The sequence below is a fragment of the Myotis lucifugus genome, unplaced genomic scaffold, assembly GCF_000147115.1.
Source record: "Myotis lucifugus unplaced genomic scaffold, Myoluc2.0 scaffold_52, whole genome shotgun sequence".
Classification (NCBI taxonomy): Eukaryota; Metazoa; Chordata; class Mammalia; order Chiroptera; family Vespertilionidae; genus Myotis; species Myotis lucifugus.
This window is the reverse complement of record NW_005871100.1, coordinates 86,352-104,942: the sequence shown is the minus strand read 5'-3', so window position 1 is coordinate 104,942 and position 18,591 is coordinate 86,352. Positions and strand designations below refer to the sequence as shown.

General features: G+C 37.8%; 1 protein-coding gene across 1 annotated transcript in view; it reads right to left on the bottom strand.

The window, feature by feature from the left end:
* Positions 1-9,202: 9,202 nt before the first annotated feature.
* The window catches only part of LOC102429580 (guanine nucleotide-binding protein G(i) subunit alpha-1), a 49,194-nt gene continuing 39,805 nt past the window's right edge, over positions 9,203-18,591 (bottom strand). Inside the window, exons 6-8 of the mRNA XM_014455849.2 lie at positions 17,748-17,877; positions 16,505-16,658; positions 9,203-11,244 (exon numbers count right to left, since the gene is read on the bottom strand). Of these exons, the coding sequence (XP_014311335.2) occupies positions 11,054-11,244; positions 16,505-16,658; positions 17,748-17,877 (475 nt within the window). The 3' untranslated portion in view covers positions 9,203-11,053. The remainder of the gene's footprint in view (positions 11,245-16,504; positions 16,659-17,747; positions 17,878-18,591) is intronic.

Here is an 18,591-nt window from a genome sequence, read left to right as displayed (position 1 = left end):
TCCTTCCAATAGACTACCAGGGGAGGGGGAACCAATAAAGGGGAAATTCCTTTGTTAGGCACAAGCACAGTAGAAGTCAAGATGGTGCAGGGGGAGGTCCTTCTACTTTGAGGCATGGGCAGTAGGAACCAAAATGGCAACATAAAGGGGAAGAGTCTAGCCTGGGAAAATGTGGGAAAGGATCAGGTAGGATAAGGCACAAAACCCCAGAAGATCTAGGAAATGGATTGGTTTGGGCGAGGGCCCCACACAAGCCCTTGAAGAATTAGAAGATTGGTTAGTTTAAGAAAGTTTAGCCTTTCCCAAACCTAAGGAGATAAAATCAAAATCTTAAAGGCCTGGGGCTTGTTTGTTTACATGCTTACTCTCCGTATCAGCCATGCAGGCCCAAGCACCATTGGGCCTTCAGTAGACATACAGATGGGGAATTGAGATACAGAGAAGTTCTGTATCTCTGGGTGTTGGCCCTCCTGGACCTGACAGGCGCAGGTGTGGGTCTAAGGCCCCAGTTGCTGGACTTCTGCAGCAAGATGGAGCTGAGCCACCTGCTTGTGGATGAGACATCAGCATGTGGGGGCAGTCCTTTGCTTTTGCTCCAATAAATCTTGCCAGTGTTACTCACATCCTCCTATGTAAATTAACAAAGGATCCTGGTTAGCTCTGGAGGGGAAGAGAGCTATGTGATCAGAGACTGTCAGATGGGGGGAGGGGGATGCCAAATATCTATATATATAAAAGCCTAAGTGACTGTTCGCCCATTCGCCTGGTAGCTCACTGACCACCAGAGGGCAGATGTTCAATGCACAGGCATGGAAACATGGAGCAGACTGATGAATCTCAGAGGGAAGGGGGGAGGGTGGGAGGAGATTAACCAAAGATCTTATATGCATACTAGAGGCCCGGTGCACAGATTCATGCACCAATGGGGGTCCCTCGGCCTGGCCTGCGAGGATCGGGCCAAAACCCAAGGGGTACCAGATTGCGAAAGGGTGCAAGACAGGCCAAAGGACCCCATCGGTGCACAAATCTATGCACTGGGCCTCTAGTATATCAAAGATATATATTATAGAGAAACGTGTTTGTTTTATTCTTTAAACCAGACATGTTTTGTGCATACCCATCTACAGTCTCACACACATATATTTTCATGATTAAATTATTTTAAAGAATCTTTAAGTGGGCTCTGTAGTTATATAAGAGCAAGTCTAGTGAGTAAATCTCAGATGAGGTTGCTCTTATTTACAGGGACCATAGGTCAGTTCTTAAGATGCAATGGGATGACATTAATAACTAAGCTAGGAAAACAGGTAACAGCATCTGTGCTAGGATAGGTGGCCACCCTACTCATGTTCCCTCTGCAGTACTAATTTTGTTTTTCTTTTGAATTATAATTAATTCTTCTTCTCTGTCTCCCATAAACTCTTCCTCCTTCTGCCAGAGGTAAGAGAAATTGTTCTCTTTGTCTCTATTCTCCATAATATATTCATCATCATTACCATCACTCTCATGATTGTTACAATAGTTAAAACTTCCATCTTCCTATGAATTGGGTACATCGTGCACATTATGTGTAATAACTGGTTTAATCCTTGCAACACCTAGAGAGAAATAGCACTAATGTTATTTTATAGAGAAATCATTGAAGCATGGAGGCTAAATAACCTGCTCTGGTTCACACAATGGAGTTGGCAGGACCAGAATGCAGCTTTAGTCAGTCCTGCTTCATTGTCACTGTTGCCTCTCCAAATAGGACTTTGCACAGAGAAGGTGTAATTGGTCATTGGAAAAGTTAAGGACACCTAGGTTCACACACTTATGCCCCTAATTCTAAATACTAATGGGGAAAAAAGCCTTTAGGAAACAAACAATAATCTCAACATAGTAATTTGCGTTCTACTTAGACCTTTGTCTATAAGTGGGTTTGGCAGCTCTATTTTCCTTAAGAGGTCAAGGGCTTGCCTTTTATAATAACTTTATTGTCTTTTATAATAACTAAACAGAAAGGGCATTTTTGTCATAGGCTAAAGGAAAAGAGGGATAACGTTTAATTAGAAAAATATGGAACATTCATATGGCTTATACGATAAACTCTTTTGCCAAATTTGAGATAAGTCTTGTTGAGAAGTAGCCCTGGGTTTGGGCTGCCAGCCAAGTGTCTAAAGTCTTCTGCTGCTTAGTAAACAGAATAACTATTGATTTTGATTATTGGCACGCTTATGCCAAGAAAAACCACAGGCCTAAGAGATAAAGTTGGAGTTTAAGAAATTAGGTAGCAAGACTGCTGCTTCTTTATGGAAAATTACTGCTCCAGTGTGACCCATGATGTAGTTAAGTAAATGTAAGTGCATTCTACTGATCTAGTGACATGAGGGTTTCAAACAGGTAGAATCTCCAGAGTGAAGATGGGACTTGTATTACTATAAGCATGATGATTTCATTTTTTAAAAATCGATCCCTTCAAACATTAGATTAGGTGATATAAAAAATATGGTTATAAACTTATGTCAATCTTAATGCCTTTATTGGACACATAGTCATTAAATCAAGTGATAATTAAGTTGGTATAAAACCTAGTCGTTTCTTCTTCATAATTGTCAGAGCAACTAATAATTTAGGCTCTTCCAAACTTAAAAAAATAAATTAGATATATTTCTAAAATGTGTCTTGATAATTTCAACTAATTGTAAATGAAATTATAAACATTTCAATATAGTTAACCTTTATTTGATGCATATTGTGCCAAGTTGAAAATTGTCATATTTCTCATGGAAAAAAAATATATGTATACTCTCATGAGAAGTATAGCTAAAATATGTACATATAGAATCCCTTTCTCAGATTGATAATGTTAAACAAACGAACTCAAATCCTAAGGGAAGTTTGAGAATCTAGAAAGCTTAAATTATACAGATAAACAGATGTGATTTTATTGAACCTTAAAGAACAGATGTGATTATATTACTGCTTTCTTTATCGAAAACCAGAACATGAATCTGAGGCTTTGGAATATTTGATACCCTGTGCTGAATTCAGCCCCACAGAATACGAAATTCCTGTCCTCCTCCACAGTTCCAGGGAGCTGCTCTTCCTGAAAAACTTTGGAAGCTTTTCAATGCCTGACTGTGCTCAGCCAGTCCTGTGGGAGGTATGGGGGAAGAAAGGAATCTGGCTGGGGGAATTATAACATATTAAAAACACAACACAACACAATAACAACATGAAACAACAACAACTAATCTTGTACTTTGGCTAAACAACACTAAAGTGATGGGTTAGTAATTTTGTAGTACCCTCATAGATCTACTCTTACTCTATGCATTGGAACTAAAAATAATGATATCACTCAGTTAAACCTTAGTTTTAGAGTATGCATTTTTAAAAGTATATGGTTCTCTTTCATTACAGCTGACATATTTGAAGTGTGAATGAAACTCCTTATCCCCACAGTAAAGACTATATTATATCAAATCACAGTACAGCATTTTAGTACTGGGTAGTTTTCAAATATTAACTTTTTATCCATGGTATCTCCTCTAAAACTTGGGAACTTTTCCATTAAATACAAATAGAGTTATGGAAGACAAAAAAGGTATTTGATTTTCAAATCGAAAATATCATGCAAGATATTTGAGTGTTTTATATATTCTAGTATCCAAAATGTAAGAAGACACAGGTGGAATTTAATTTATTTTATTATTTTTCTATCTCCTCACCCGAGGCTATGTTTATTGATTTTAGAGAGAAGAGGGAAGAGAGAGGGGGGTGTGGAGAGAGAGAGAGAGAGAGAGAGAGAGAGAGAGAGAGAGAGAGAGAAAGAAAGAGAAAGAGAGAGAGAAGAGAAACATTGATGTGAGAAACACAATCAGTTGCATCCCATACGTACCCTTTGTTGTTTCATGGGAAAGTAACCGAGGATGGAACCTGCAACCTAGGTATGTGCCCTGACCAGGAATTGAACCCACAGCCTTTTGTTGTACCAGACAATGCTCCAACCAACTGAGCAGCCCGGCCAGGGTGACACAGGTAGAATTTTAAAGTTATATTTAGTTTAACCCAATATATCCAAAAGAGTCGTTTACCATGTACCTTCTTTGTTTGTATGTCTTTGAATTCCTGTGTGCATTTCACACCAGCAGTTAATCTCTATTTGGACTGACTACATTTCAAGAGCTCCATAGTCACATGTAGGCAGTGGCTGCTGTGTTAGAGCAGTTCTAGTGTGTGTGAGGCTGTAGATGAACACATACAGGCTTCTTGACTACAGGGCTTTTCATAGCCATTGACATGCCACTATACACCAGGCACACTTATCAACACGGGCTTAGGCAATGCCATTCGGGACTTGCTGAGCTACACCATGTGGCACTTGGGCAAAACTTGTGTAGCCACTGGATTTTGAAGACAGAGCTAACAAATGACTTATAGCCCTCGATTTAACTCCCATCTCTGCCACTAGTTGGTAGTAAACATTATTCCAGATATTTAGTTTCTTAATTTGTCACCTCCTCTGAAAAATAAAACTTCTGATGTCTAAATGAGAGCATTAGTAAAACACCATGAGGAGGGCCTGCACACAGTAGGCACTTAATAAGTGTATTACACAGGCATTTTCTCTACATATTTATGATATTAGAAGGGACATTATTTGTAATTTATTTGAAAATATATGTGAGTTTATGGTTTTGAATGAAAAATTTTAGTAGAATTTTTCAAAGGTCATATTTCTAAAATGTTTCAAGAGCACGTAACTGGGTTGCAGGCTAGATCCCCAGCCCTAGTTGGGACTCACGCAGGAGGTAACTGATCGATGTGTCTCAGATGTAGGTCTTAAAAGTTGGGGTGTCTGATGTGGGGCTCAAATCTTTTGTTCCTCAGCAGATGCTCAGGGTTTGAGTTCTCTTGGGATTGTAGGTCCCTGGGCTGGGGATGTGTTATGGTAAGATTGTGTCTCAGTTTCCCCTACCCATGTCTATGTGGGTGCTGTTTTTTTCCTCACTCACTTGATGCGTAGAAGGCACTAAGCTAGTTTTGGGAGTTTTTACAGAAGAAATTGTTCCATATGCACTTGTACATGGGGTGCTTGGGAAGAGGTGAGGTCAGGATCTTCCTACATTGCCATCTTGAACTGGAACCCAGCACTATTTACTAAAAATAAAGCCAGTGTTGTGGAAGGAACTTAGACTTCACTCGTTTTTTATCTTCAAAAGTAAGAAAAGGGTCAAAGCTGAAATTACTGTTACAGAACAGAAACAATTTATTTCCCTGGCACTCGTGGAGTCAAACACTAAACACAGGGAATGGCAGTGGAGAAATATTGGCTGTTTTCCTATGAGTGGCACTGTTCAGGAGAATGGAGAGCGAATGCTCAAAAGCCTGAACTCCCCCATGGTGGGTAGGTTACAGATTCTACCGGCCAGAATCACAGGGCACTGGGTGAGGGGACTTGGGGTTGTGCTGGGAGCTGATTGGTCTGAGGTGAGGTCAGGTCTTGAGGACAGTTTAGATGTTGGGAAAGTAGCCAGGGGATCATTTATCATAGAACTCAGGAGCTTGAACATAACTTAGGTGAAGATGTTATGTTTAGCCTGCTGGAAGTCCAGACCTTGTGATCCTTAGTCAGGTCTGGGCTACTGTCTTCTGTTGGCTCGAGGCTTGCTAATGGATTATCAGTGAGAAAGACTAGGTCTCTCAGGGGTTCAGACAGAGAGAGAGGTGATCTCTAGAGGTAGGATTTAAAGTCAAATTTAATTGAAAGCATAAGGACCTTTGGTTTCATTACTGTAAAGTTTTCACAGAAAATAATTAAAATTCAAGAATGCGTAACAGAAAATTCCAGGTAATAGCCAATCTTCACAATGGCTTATGTTTCAAAACTAGCTTTACACTGACATTGTAAAAACATCTGTCAATTTAGTAACAATAAACTGCAAAATTATAGATCTAAATTAATTTTTTAAATCCTGGTAAGGTAGAGAATACACATATATAGTGTTTGTGCAGGAATAAAAAGAATTTTAAGAATCCTTTCATGAATGCTGCAGTGCAAAAGGTATTTCTTTGGTCTTGATTCTTAAGGTTCTCAAGAGTCCTTCTTCAAGTACTTCCTTTAGATGAAGCACTGTGCAATTCAGGAGGAAACAGCACCTTCTTTTACTAAAAGTGGCACTCTATCACCTGCTAAAATAGTAGTGAAAACCTGCTTTGACCTTCTATGCATGCTTTGCCCATCATATTTTTATATCAATTACAATGCACTCTTTGTTTAAAGAACTACTTTGCAATGGCAGTGTCCAGTTCACTTTGTTGGTATGGAGACCCAGGAAGATGGCCAGTAAACAAAGAAGCTGGAACTATTTATGTTGCTATGTTGCTTGAGAAGGTTTATCAGATGGTAGGACTGTCCCAAGCCAGACCTCCTCAGCCCTCGTCTGCATGACTGCAGCACATTCATACTTGTGCATATTTGGATGTTTCTGGACTTGTTGAAATGTGTTTCATAACTGTTAAAGTAACTAAAAAATTGAAGTAAATAATAGAAATCACAACAGACACCAAAGCAAGGGGTTATGGGTTAAGAGAAAATCCCTGGGAAATAGGCCAATGGAGTTGTGAAATATAAAACTCTTCATATAAAGGCATTTTAACTAGGAAGATAGGGTTTTAAAAAGAAACTACCAGAGAACTTCCAAAACTAACTTGAAAATGACATAAACCTCCCATTCTCAGGTTCTTTATCCATATCTTCAACACTTATTTCTTTTCGTTTTTATAATAGTCATTCTAACAAGTATGAGGTGATAGTTCATTGTGGTTTTCATTTACATTCCCCTGATGATCAGTGATGTTGAGTGTTGAGTACCTTCTCATGAACCTGATGGCCTTTAGTATGACTTCGAAAAAATGTCTTCAGATCCTCTAACCATTTTAAAAATCTCATTGTGTTTTCTTGCTATTAAGTTTTGAGTTCTTTACATATCTTGGATGTTAACCTCTTAGCAGATATATGGTTTGCAAATATTTTTTTCCATTCTGTACGTTGCCTTTTCATTTAGTTGAATATTTTTTTTTTCTGTGCAGCAATCTTTGTTTGATGTAGTCCTACTGTTTATTTCTGCTTTTGTTGCCTTTTGGTGTCATTCTAAAAAATCATCACCAAGACTGATGTCAAGGAGCTTATCACCTGTTTTCTTCTAGTTTTATGGTTTCAGGTCTTGTTTAAATCTTTAATTCATCTAAGTAAATTTTAAATCCTTTGAGTTAATTTTTGTGTATGACGTAAGATAGTGGTCCAGTTTTTCCAACATTTATTGAGGAGGAATTCCTTTCCCTATTTTATATTGTTGGCTCCTTTGTCATAAATTAATTGACCATATATGTGTTGGTTTATTTCTGGGTTATCTATTCTGTTCCATTGATACATATGGCTGATTTTATGCCACTATCAGACTGTTTTGATTACTATAGCCTTGCAGTATAGTTTGAAATTAGGGAGTTTGATGCCTCCAGCCTCATTCTATCTTATTTTTACACTTGACACTAAATAACAAAATGTGTGGGGTAGGGGTATTGATCCCCCCAAAGTCTGTTCAGTCAAATGTCCACATATACATTTTGATCTCCAAAAAACTTTACTAAAATCCTACTGATGGCCAGAAGTCTTTCTGGTAACTAAACAGGCAACCCATATTTTGTAGGTTATATGTATTTTACTATATTCTTACAAGAAAGTGAATAAAATGTTATTAAGGAAAATATAAAGGAGAGAAAATACACTTACAGTATTTATTGAGCAAAAAAATTCATGTATTAATAGACACATGTAGCTCAAACCCATTGTTTAAAGGTTAACTGTAATCTGAAAAAGTAGTATGGTTCAGAAAAATTGAGAAGGTGGGAATGGGGATAAACTTATATTTTCTGGGATTAAGGTGGCATTCTTTGGAGTTCTCTGACAGACGTGAAGCCACAAGTCATAGGTTTGAAACTGGATCTGATCCTGCTCCAGTTAATTATCCCCTCTGAGCCTTTTTTGATCTATCTCACAGTTACTGTTGGTTTCAGTGAGAACATATGCATTTTAGTCAGGACTTTTCAGCAAGAGATTGGACCTAATAATGACATCAAGCATAAAAGGAGTTTTATAGACCTGTACTGAAATTAAGGCAATTTTTAGAAGCCAGAATAGCTTTAGGAGCCTTAGGAATGGGAATGTGGACTAATATTGGTTCTGTGTGAGTCATTTGCCCAGTGACAAAGGTGTAGAACTGGTCAGGCCTGAGCCAATGGCTAGGAAGATGAGAACTGTGATTGGCAACCTTACCAAAATCATGCAGTTCCCCAAAGGGCAGACTGAAGGATGGATACCAGTTGAATCTAAAGAAGGTATCACAAGCAAAAGGGCTAATAAACACAAACAATAACATTAATAGCCACGAATGGACACTTCCCCATGTTCTGGGCATTGTGTTAAGCGTATCTCAGGTAGTACTATGTAGTGTGTTTGGAGAAAAGCCCAGGCTATGCACAAAGCACTACTAGGATATAGTGTGGGAGAGGGGTGGGGATGTAGGCTCAGATGATGAAGAGCCTTGAATGGAGGCTAAGTTAGATTTGATTTTAACAAGTTAGAGCCAGTGCAGGTTAATGCACAGAAGATACACAGCCACAGTTCCGTAATAGGATAACTTGGATTAGAGAAGGGAGAAATGGGAGATGAGGAATTTCAATTAAGAAGCCATTTCAAGTGAAAGCTAAGCAAGGATCTGAACTCAGTAGGTGGTCATGTGGATGGAAAGAAAAAACAAAACAAACAAAAAAACCCACTTGTGAGGCAGTGGAAAAGAACTGTAAGAAGTGATGGCTGAATAGAGATGGATTTGAGAGCTAATAAGAGTTCCTAAAGCTAAAATGAATGATGGTACTGAGTAGTTACAATGGCAAAGTAAGGGGGTGAGAACTGGTTTAAAGGGAGAATTTGATTTTGTGCATACTGAGTTGGAGTAGGCAATAAATTCTCAGAAGGAGGTATCAGGCAGTCAATTCCAAATGTGATACCATGTCTTATGAGAAAACTTGGGGCAGGGAAAAGTCAATCTTCTGGGATAGATGAGATGATAAAAAGCTGGCAAAGATGAAGAAGAAATGAACATACTATCGACTGATACTTAAATCCTAATGCAAAAACATGTGTTTGGTCAACAGATTTATAAAATTTTAAAAATTTAAATTTATTAGGATTTATTAATAACAGTTACACAGAATAAAATTCAGAAATTCATCAACTATGATCACCAATATGTGCTTCTTTGTAGCTTTTTAAACTATTTGTCATGATTCAAATTTATTCATTATAGTTGAGATTCATACAGAGCTTCACAATATGGAACTACAGGTCTCCCATCAGTAAAATTAATGAAAACATATCTTTCATGAAAGGCACATAAAGAATCTAAACTAACACACTTAAGGAATTTTGATAATTTTGAATTTCTTTACATTACAAAGAAGAAAAACAAATCCCCAAGATGAAACAGATATAATGCAGTTTGTGGTTACCCACCCTCACACACACATATTTCAACAAATATACTTCAACAAAATGACAGCACATAACTAAACTTAGAAACTACTTACCCACAAAGCTTACTGAAGGGGTAACTCTTTCAAGATGAGTGAAAAAGACAACTAGGGTGGGGAATGCTGTTCATTTTGATGAAGCAAGGTCACAAGATACATCATGAGTTATCAAAAGAAAAATGATTATTGACATTCAACATCTAGCTGATATGTAACACTTATCTGAACAGACATACAATCACTGACTTTATTAAATACTATTATTCATTTTCTAAGTGTAATTGCCTGTTTCATTCTCAGAAATAATAGTACAGTTTAAAAAATAATATAGACTCAAGCAAGTAGAGGAAATTTGAATAATCTAAGGGAAAAAAGTAATTTTAGTAAATTGTGATAATTAAACTTGAAACTAGTTACATATATGAATTAAAAGCTTGCATTATACCAGCAGCAGAATAAAGATCTTTCTTGTTTTCTTCCAAACAAGGAGCTATCAATATATGCTAGGTACAAGGGATTTCCCAAAGGAAATACTAGTACACAAATGAATGTCACAAAATTCATTATGCTGATATATTTTTTACCCAAAAATGCTCTCATCATCCACCTAAACTTAGTTATAAATAAAAAGGTAATTATTTAAAGTGTATAAAAATTAATTTGGCATCATCTTTAAGGCAATGCCTGAATGTCATCCAAATATTAAAATTCAAAGTGAAAACCAACTGAATAAAAATTAAGTACTTATCAGTCTAAGATAGTAAAATATGCAATTTTAGTTCTTCAAACCAAATCTAATGTAGAATAAGATCAGCATGCAATTGTAAAAGAAAAAAAAATGCGTACAATGTTTAAATAATCCAAAGGAAGGTATATTCATCCTCTTTAAGAACATTTCAATAAAGCATTAAATTTAAAGAACAAATCATGTTATTAAAATAGTTTGTGCAATGTTTATACAAATGACATTTTTAGGATTACAAGATAATGAAGATAAGGGCTGCAATGTTTCCTAATATTAATTGATATACTTAAAATTTACAGGGCATGAACATAAATAAAGCTGTTTAAAACTGGTGAACGTAGCAATAGTCTGGCACTGAGTACAAAGTACTTAATATTTCTGTTAGTTCCAAAGCGATCACACTAGAATTGTAAGTGGCGACTCTTAAAACCTAAAAGTAATGTGGAAAACTGAAATTATAAATACATGTATACATACATTTGCATATTTACACTTACACAGAAATCATCAATACACTAGAGCCCAGCTTTAACACTGCCCTTAGGTTCACAATGCAGGACCACCTTTCACATTTTTACTTAGGTTAAAAAACAAAACAGAACAACTTTGGTCAGGTCCGGATGTGTTTGCCGTATACTACATTCTGTGTTGCTGCAAGACTCTAGTCTAGAGAGATCCACATATAAGTACTCATTTGGTTTGAGAATGCATTTTAACCATTCACGGCAAAACTTAGAAGAGACCACAATCTTTTAAATTATTTTTTATGATGACATCTGTTACGGCATCAAAAACAAACTGCACATTCTTAGTATCTGTGGCACATGTGAAGTGGGTGTATATTTCCTTTGTGTCCTTTCTCTTATTGAGGTCTTCAAACTGACACTGAATGTATGCAGCTGCCTCTTCATATGTGTTCGAGCCTGAGATGGGAAGGAAAAAACAGGAGAAAAGTTAAAATGTGTATACAGCTAAGAAAAATGGACCTTAAATATTGAAATGTTTCATACATTTAAAACAGTTCGACTCCATAATTGTATTTTTTCCTTATAGAATAAGAGAAACTATTTCTTCTAAATGAAAAATACCCCATGTTAACTACCTTTTAATGACTATGTTACCCTTTAAGAAAACCCCCGAAACAAAAAGCATTCCACATGATTCTCGTTCCTCTGTCAATCTCCAAATACCAGATCCCTCCTTTTTCTTATTCCTTATACTCTATAAATCCCAACACAGAACCACTTAGTTCCATGATGGTGGCATGTATGTCAGTTAAAGCTAGTGGCTGATCAAGAAATGCTGGCTGAATGCTGATCAATATTTTTATTCCCTTTCCTTATGGACTGTCTGGCGTTGGGTCGGAAAGCAAGGGTGGCTTTCTCAAAGAGGTGCTCGCAGGGAACATTGTTACTGCGTGGGGGCGCGGGACTGGGAGACAGCTGACTGGCAGCAATCGCTGTTTGCTATGCCCTGGTGATTCCCTGGGACCCCGCCCCACCCAATTTACAACCCCACCCAAGCTGTACGCAGCGGCTTTTGCATATGAATGGCCTGTCCTTTTGCAGCCTAACCTAACAAACTGCAGCTGGGTCAGAGAGCTCCAAAACTTCCAAACCCCACACAAAGAGGAGAAATCTGCTAATCTCGCTGTAGTTCCTGCTGGGTGGCCTCAGGCAGTGGCTGACTTTGCACCTCCTTGGAGATCCAGGAGCCAGTGTACCAGTGGTCAGTGTGAGACGATATCAGATTTCAACTCCTCACATCCGTAAGTGACACGCTCAGGAGGCAGACTCAGTGAGCACCAAAGCCCCACTGAAGCAAGTCCTGCCCCATAAGAGGTCTCCAGCACAGCAGTTCTTCCATTATAGACACAGTGGGCCCTCACAGCCAATTGGCCTGGAGGTCAACTCCTCCCAGTCATACCAACAACAATCAAGGCTTAACTACAAGACTGTGCACACAGCCCACAAAGGGGTGCACCAAGAGTGTCCACCTCAGGTGACTGGGGAGGCTGAGCCACTGGGCCCTACAGGACACCTACCATACAAGGCCACTCTATCAACAGAGGGAAGCAGCCAAAATGCGGAGACAAAGAAACAGGTCACAAATGACAGAAATGGAGGAAAGCAAACTACTGGATATAGAGTTCAAAACCACAGTTATAAGGCTACTCAAGAATCTTCTAGAAACCTCCGAGGAACTTAGTGAGACCTTCAAGGATCTTAGTGAGAATGCCAAAAAAAATGGAAAAGGACCAGTCAAAAATTAAGCATACACTGTCTGAAATAAAGAATAATATACAGAAATTCAACAGTAGACTAGAGGATCCCAAGAATCAAATCAAAGATTTGAAATATAGTGGGGCCTTGACTTACGAGTTTAATTCGTTCTGAGACCGAGCTCGTTAAGGAGCTCGTTAACTCAAATTACTCTGTCAACGCAATGCAAAAAATCGGCTGAGAGACAGCTGGTATCTCAAAAAACCCGTTAGTCAGGACACTCGTAAGTCAAGGCCCCACTGTACAAGGAAGCAAAAAACACCCAACCGGAAAAGCAAAAAGAAATAAGAATCCAAAAATATGAAGATAGTGTAAGGAGCCTCTGGGACAACTTCAAAGGTACCAACATCTGAATTATGGGGGTGCCAGAAGAAGAGAGAGAGGAAGATATTGAAAACCTATTTGAAGAAATAATGATAGAAAACTTCCCCTACCTGGTGAAAGAAATAGACATACAAGTCCAGGAAGCACAGAGAACCCCAAACAAGAGGAATCCAAAGAGGATCAGACCAAGACACATCATAATTAAAATGCCAGGGAAAAAGACAAAGAGAGAATCTTAAAAGCAGCAAGAGAAAAACAGTTAGTTACCTACAAGGGAGTAGCCATACGACTGTCAGCTGATTTCTCAACAGAAACTATGCAGGCCAGAAGGGAGTGGCAAGACATATTCAAAGTGATGACTAGCAAGAACCTACAACCAAGATTACTCTACCCAGCAAAGCTATCATTTAGAATTGAAGGTCAGATAAAGAGCTTCACAGACAAGAAAAAGCTAAAGGAGTTCATCACCACCAAACCAGGATTATATGAAATGCTGAAGGGTATTCTTTAAAAGGAAGAAGAAAAAGGTAAAAATAAAAATTATGAACAACAAAGTGACAACAAATATATATCTATCAACAAGTGAATCTAAAAATCAAGTTAATAAAAAATCTGATGAACAGAATGAACTGGTGAATATAATAGAATCAGGGGCACAGAAAGGGAGCAGACTGACAATTCTCCGGGGGAAGGGCGTGTGGGGGGTGTGGGAAGAGACTGGACAAAAATCGAACACGTATGGACGAGGGCAATGGGGGAAGGGGTAAGGGCATGGGGTGGGGTGGGAACCGGGTGGAGGGGGGTTATGGGGGGGGGGAAAGAGTAACATCTGTAATAATCTGAACAATAAAGGTTTATTTTTAAAAAATTCCATGCACTTCACATTAAGTGTTGAGTATTTGTGTATGTATATATTTTTACATGTACGTAGTTAATACTTCAATCAAATGCTCATTTGAAAATAATTATTAAATCTCTCTCTTGCAGTAATAACACAACATTATTTGCCTGGCTTTCAAGATCCTTAGTTACCCAGCCTGCTCTCTCCCACATTTGAGGTTCACTTCATGGCATGACAACGCAATATACAAACGCCACCTGTGTTACTGCAGCTTTCACTGAGTGCCTAGCTCAATTTCCTGTATATATTCTGGGTAGCTAGTTATATTACTCAATCTGATTTTAGGTCTTAAGAAAAGAAGGGCAAGTATGGGGGTAGGGGAGAATGTGTTAGTTATTTTCTAACATGTGATAGAAGTGTCCTAAACAAAGCTAAGTATAGATGATAACCTGGTTCAAGAATGGAGAATTAGGCCCTAGCTGGTTTGGCGCAGTGGATAGAGTGTTGGCCTGCAGATGGAAGGGTTCCAGGTTCAATTCCAGTCACAGGCATGTACCTCAGTTGCAGGCTCCTCTCCAGCCTGGGTCCTGGTTGGGATGAGTGCAGGAGGCAACCAACTGATGCTCCTCTCACATCGATATTTCTCTGTCTTTCCCTCTCTCTTAAAATCAATGGGAAAAAAATATCCTCAGGTGAGGATTAAAAAAAAAAACACGAAGAATTGGGAGGTTTATAATTCAAAGGGAGATAGAAATTTGAGAAAAACAAAATACACTAAGTTTGAGTTTCAGGTGCTAAAAAACAAGAACATGCTCAACAAGTAGTTGGAAATGCAAGCCCAAGGCTCTAGAGAGAAATTACAGTTGACAACAGAATTTCACCTGAGAATAAATATGACCGTGAAAGGATGGAGTACTAAAGGATTATAGGATGGTAGCTAGAATGTGGTGAATTGCCAACATATAGATAAAAAGCAGAGGGGAAGATAGAAGCAGATGGAGATAGACATGAACTGAATAGTTGGAGGTTACATAGGGTTCTTCTATAAAAAGCAATAGCCACAGGAAGTAAGAGTTGAGGCTGAAGCAAGAGGCACCTGAGTCAATAATTAGGGCATGCAGTGAAGATTAAATTATATTAACCCTAGGAATGTTCAAAAATTCTGAGATTGGGGATTCTTATTAACTTGACAACCTAAGGGAAATTCTTGTACATACTGTATACCTGGCAAAGAAAGAGCTAACAAGCGTATTGTTTCTCTGAAATCCCTGGAGGCATGTGATTTCTATCTATGCATTTGGGTACTCTGGTAATAATAGTACAACATGGCTACTTCACAACAGAAAATGACAAAAATAATCTAAAAAACAGATGAAAGTAAGGGCAAAACTAAGCCACCTTGATTCTGGATAACTTCAATGTTAGAATTAGTACTATAAATAATTTTATTCCTAATAAACACTAAAAGTGTTTTCGTTATAAGGTGACTTAGGATACTATGACTTTCAAAAAGAAAACAAAAGTTTTAAAATAATAAAATGTGTGAAATTATTTTGAATTGAAGTATAACTTTGCAGTATACAAAAAAGTGCTATAATAGTTAGTGTGCTTATATGTATTGAAACACCCCTTGCCCCCGACCCCTGGTTCCAATGAGAATTTAATTAATGTTAGTCTGGTGGTTAATGATGCTATAGACTTAGGTCTAGATTTGGACTCGGTTACTTTAAGTCCTGGGAAGTAAGAGTACTGATACCACAGGGTTGTTTTAACTACAAGACCAACTAAAGTTTTGTTTATAATCAAACAAATTCTTGAGCCTTATTTTTAAACAGAAAGAATAAAGTGAAGGTAACTTGTATAAATTAGCTAACTTAACCAAACTCTTCAGAAAATTTAGATTTAGAGATCCTATAAACCAGTGATAGTCAAACTGTTAGAATTCTCTTCATTAAAATAAAATACTATTCAGATGAAAGCTAAGTTATTCTGCTTTAATGAGAAATAGTGTGTGTGTGGGTGGATCTGTATTGTATTTCCCTTCCTTGCACCCACTTTCAATAGCAGGAGTCCAGGTGTTCGAAAAATCAAACTAAACCATAACCAATGCTTTAGCCCACTTCCGATTGTAAAGACGGGGACTGAGACCCACCTACGTTAACTGCTTTGTTCAAGATCAAAGAGCTAATTACGGAAAAGCCAGGACTGTCTCTCAGTCGCCTTTTCTCACTGCAGATCATTTTCTTTAGTAGTAAAAGTAAAATGCCATTAATTACCTCATTACCAAAGTTTTGGACTGCATATGAAACCTTCCCTGACTCCTGCGTTGCTAACTCACAAATTCCTCCTTCATTTTTACCCCTTACATTTTTTGTTAATGTTCGTGGTAGCATGCTGCACTGCTATTGTTTGTCTATCATACATCTGTCTTTTAGATGAGACAGGAAGCAAGACATGTCAACTAGATGAAGAAATCAATACTATAAATTTATGAAGAATTGAAGTCATCACAAAAAATTATTTAACAGCTTTTCCATAAAATGAATATGTTAGTTTCAATAATCTAATCCACATCCCAAATAACTACTTGTGCTTGAATGTAGTATGATAAGTAATTTCTTTTAAAGGCAAGCATTACTAAGCCAAGGGATTAAATCAACAACTGAAATCTTGTCGTAGGGGAACTTTCACTTGGATATATATGACTTGACAAGTTATTCACAGAAAGTAAAATACCTGCATATTCTGGGTAGCATATGGTGAGAGGGCTCTTTTTGATTTTTTCTTCAAAGAGATCCTTCTTGTTTAGAAAAAGTATGATGGATGTTTCTGTAAACCATTTGTTGTTACATATGGAATCGAACAACTTCATGCTTTCATGCATTCGATTCTATAGTAAAAAGGATGCAATCAGTTTGTCATAATGGCAAGAATTCTGAGAAATACCACTTTTAAAAAATAACAGATAGTGTAACAAAATAGAACTTAGCTGTAAAATAGATAACATACTCCAAAAATACATTTCTGGCATTTAAGGACCAGCACCCTTTGATGTGGGGCGAGATGAGTATCTACATCAGTCGTCAATTACTTCTGCATTCAACAATACTGGCTGCGTACCTACTATCTGTCACTGTGCCTGGGAACGCCCTGCCGCGGGACCTTGCTATCTAGGGATGCCAAGTGCAAACATTTGAAAAGATCTCATAATCAGTTAACTGAAGTTTCCATTAAGAGATAAGTAAAGTCTTTTAAAGATTAGTAAATTAAACTGAATAAGCTGAACCACAATTAGCCCAACACCCTGACTATAAGGTATGCCAGGGGAAGGAAACCTCATTCCTGCAGTTTCAAAAAGGGCACGGATGTGTTTTACAGTGCCGCCGAAAAGAGGGAAATGCACGTATGAGGTGCAGTGCACCTACTGCGCTATAACTGCATACACCTGATTTTAAAAAATAGAAACCTGACATTTCTATTTTCTTTTTTCCAGTTTGTACTAGACTTAAAACTCTTTCGTTTAAAATTAAGTTTCTACTTGAGTTGATACTTAAAAGTGTTTTCCCCAGATTAACAGTATACTGAAATCCACCTGAAAATTACACGGTAGTGCAAAATATAACATGGATCAAAGATGACTGAGCTAGAACTGGCAGAAGTAACAAGTTAAGGAAAATAAGCCTTGACTATTATGAAACAAAGTTTATTTTCATTCAGTGTGTGAATACTGCCAGAGAGAGGAAATGCAGTTAAGCACGGAGGGTTCAGGCAAGATGAACTCTGTCTTTCCTTTTTCTCATGGTCCATCTGTGCTTCTTTATTATAGTTCTCATTTAGGATGGAAACAGAAAAGTTAGAGAAAAGAACCCAAACTCTCAGATAATTCAGACATTCACAAGAATTTTTCTTAGAAAAATTCCTGCCAACATCTTCAGCTTTTCCTATTTCATGCTCCATCTTTAACAGTGGTTGTACTTGCCATTTCTTCGTCTTCAGCTAGAACCAGGTCGTAGTCACTCAGCGCCACACAGAAAATGATGGCGGTCACTCCTTCAAAGCAGTGAATCCATTTCTTCCGCTCAGACCTCTGTCCTCCCACATCAAACATTCTGGAAGAGGAAAGCAATAAGTGAGACATCACATTAAGTGTCCAAAAGCTCCGAGTTCTACGGTATCAACAAAAGCTGCAGGGGGAACGTGGGATTGGAAGAAAGGAGGAAAGGACTTTATGGGAGGAAAAGAATGTCAGAAATGAGAAAAAGTCTGATTTTTAAAAATTTTTGAGTAAAGAGAAACAAAACAACTCAAAATAACTTCAAAAACAACACAATAACATACAAGAACACTTAGAACAGAACATTAAAAAAATGCATATGAATGGGCTGCACTATTTGTAAACACTAAAAATTCACAGGAAGCAACGAGGACACGCAGAGAGAACAGAATATATTCAATTTGCCAAAGTCACAAAAGATTAGAGGCAGGGGACACCGTCCCCTCCTCCCACCACAAAATGCTGTTTTCTCTCAGAGGCAATAAGCAGAACTTTGACGGGAAGGAGAAACCATTCCAGGTAAGAAAAAGCTGAGCAAGCAAGTCATATTTAGAGTGGGGCCAAAAGGTTGCCTCAATTAAAAAGTAAAAAACAGGGGATAAAAGAAAAGGTGAGATGCAATCTGCGATAAACGGTGGCCCTAGTGAATAGTCCTAAAACTTAGAGTGAAAAAAAATACACAATTTTTACATATTATATGACAGTACAGGGTAGCAACATAATTAAATAGTATAAAGACAATGATTCTTTCCTCTTTTCCTTGTAAGAG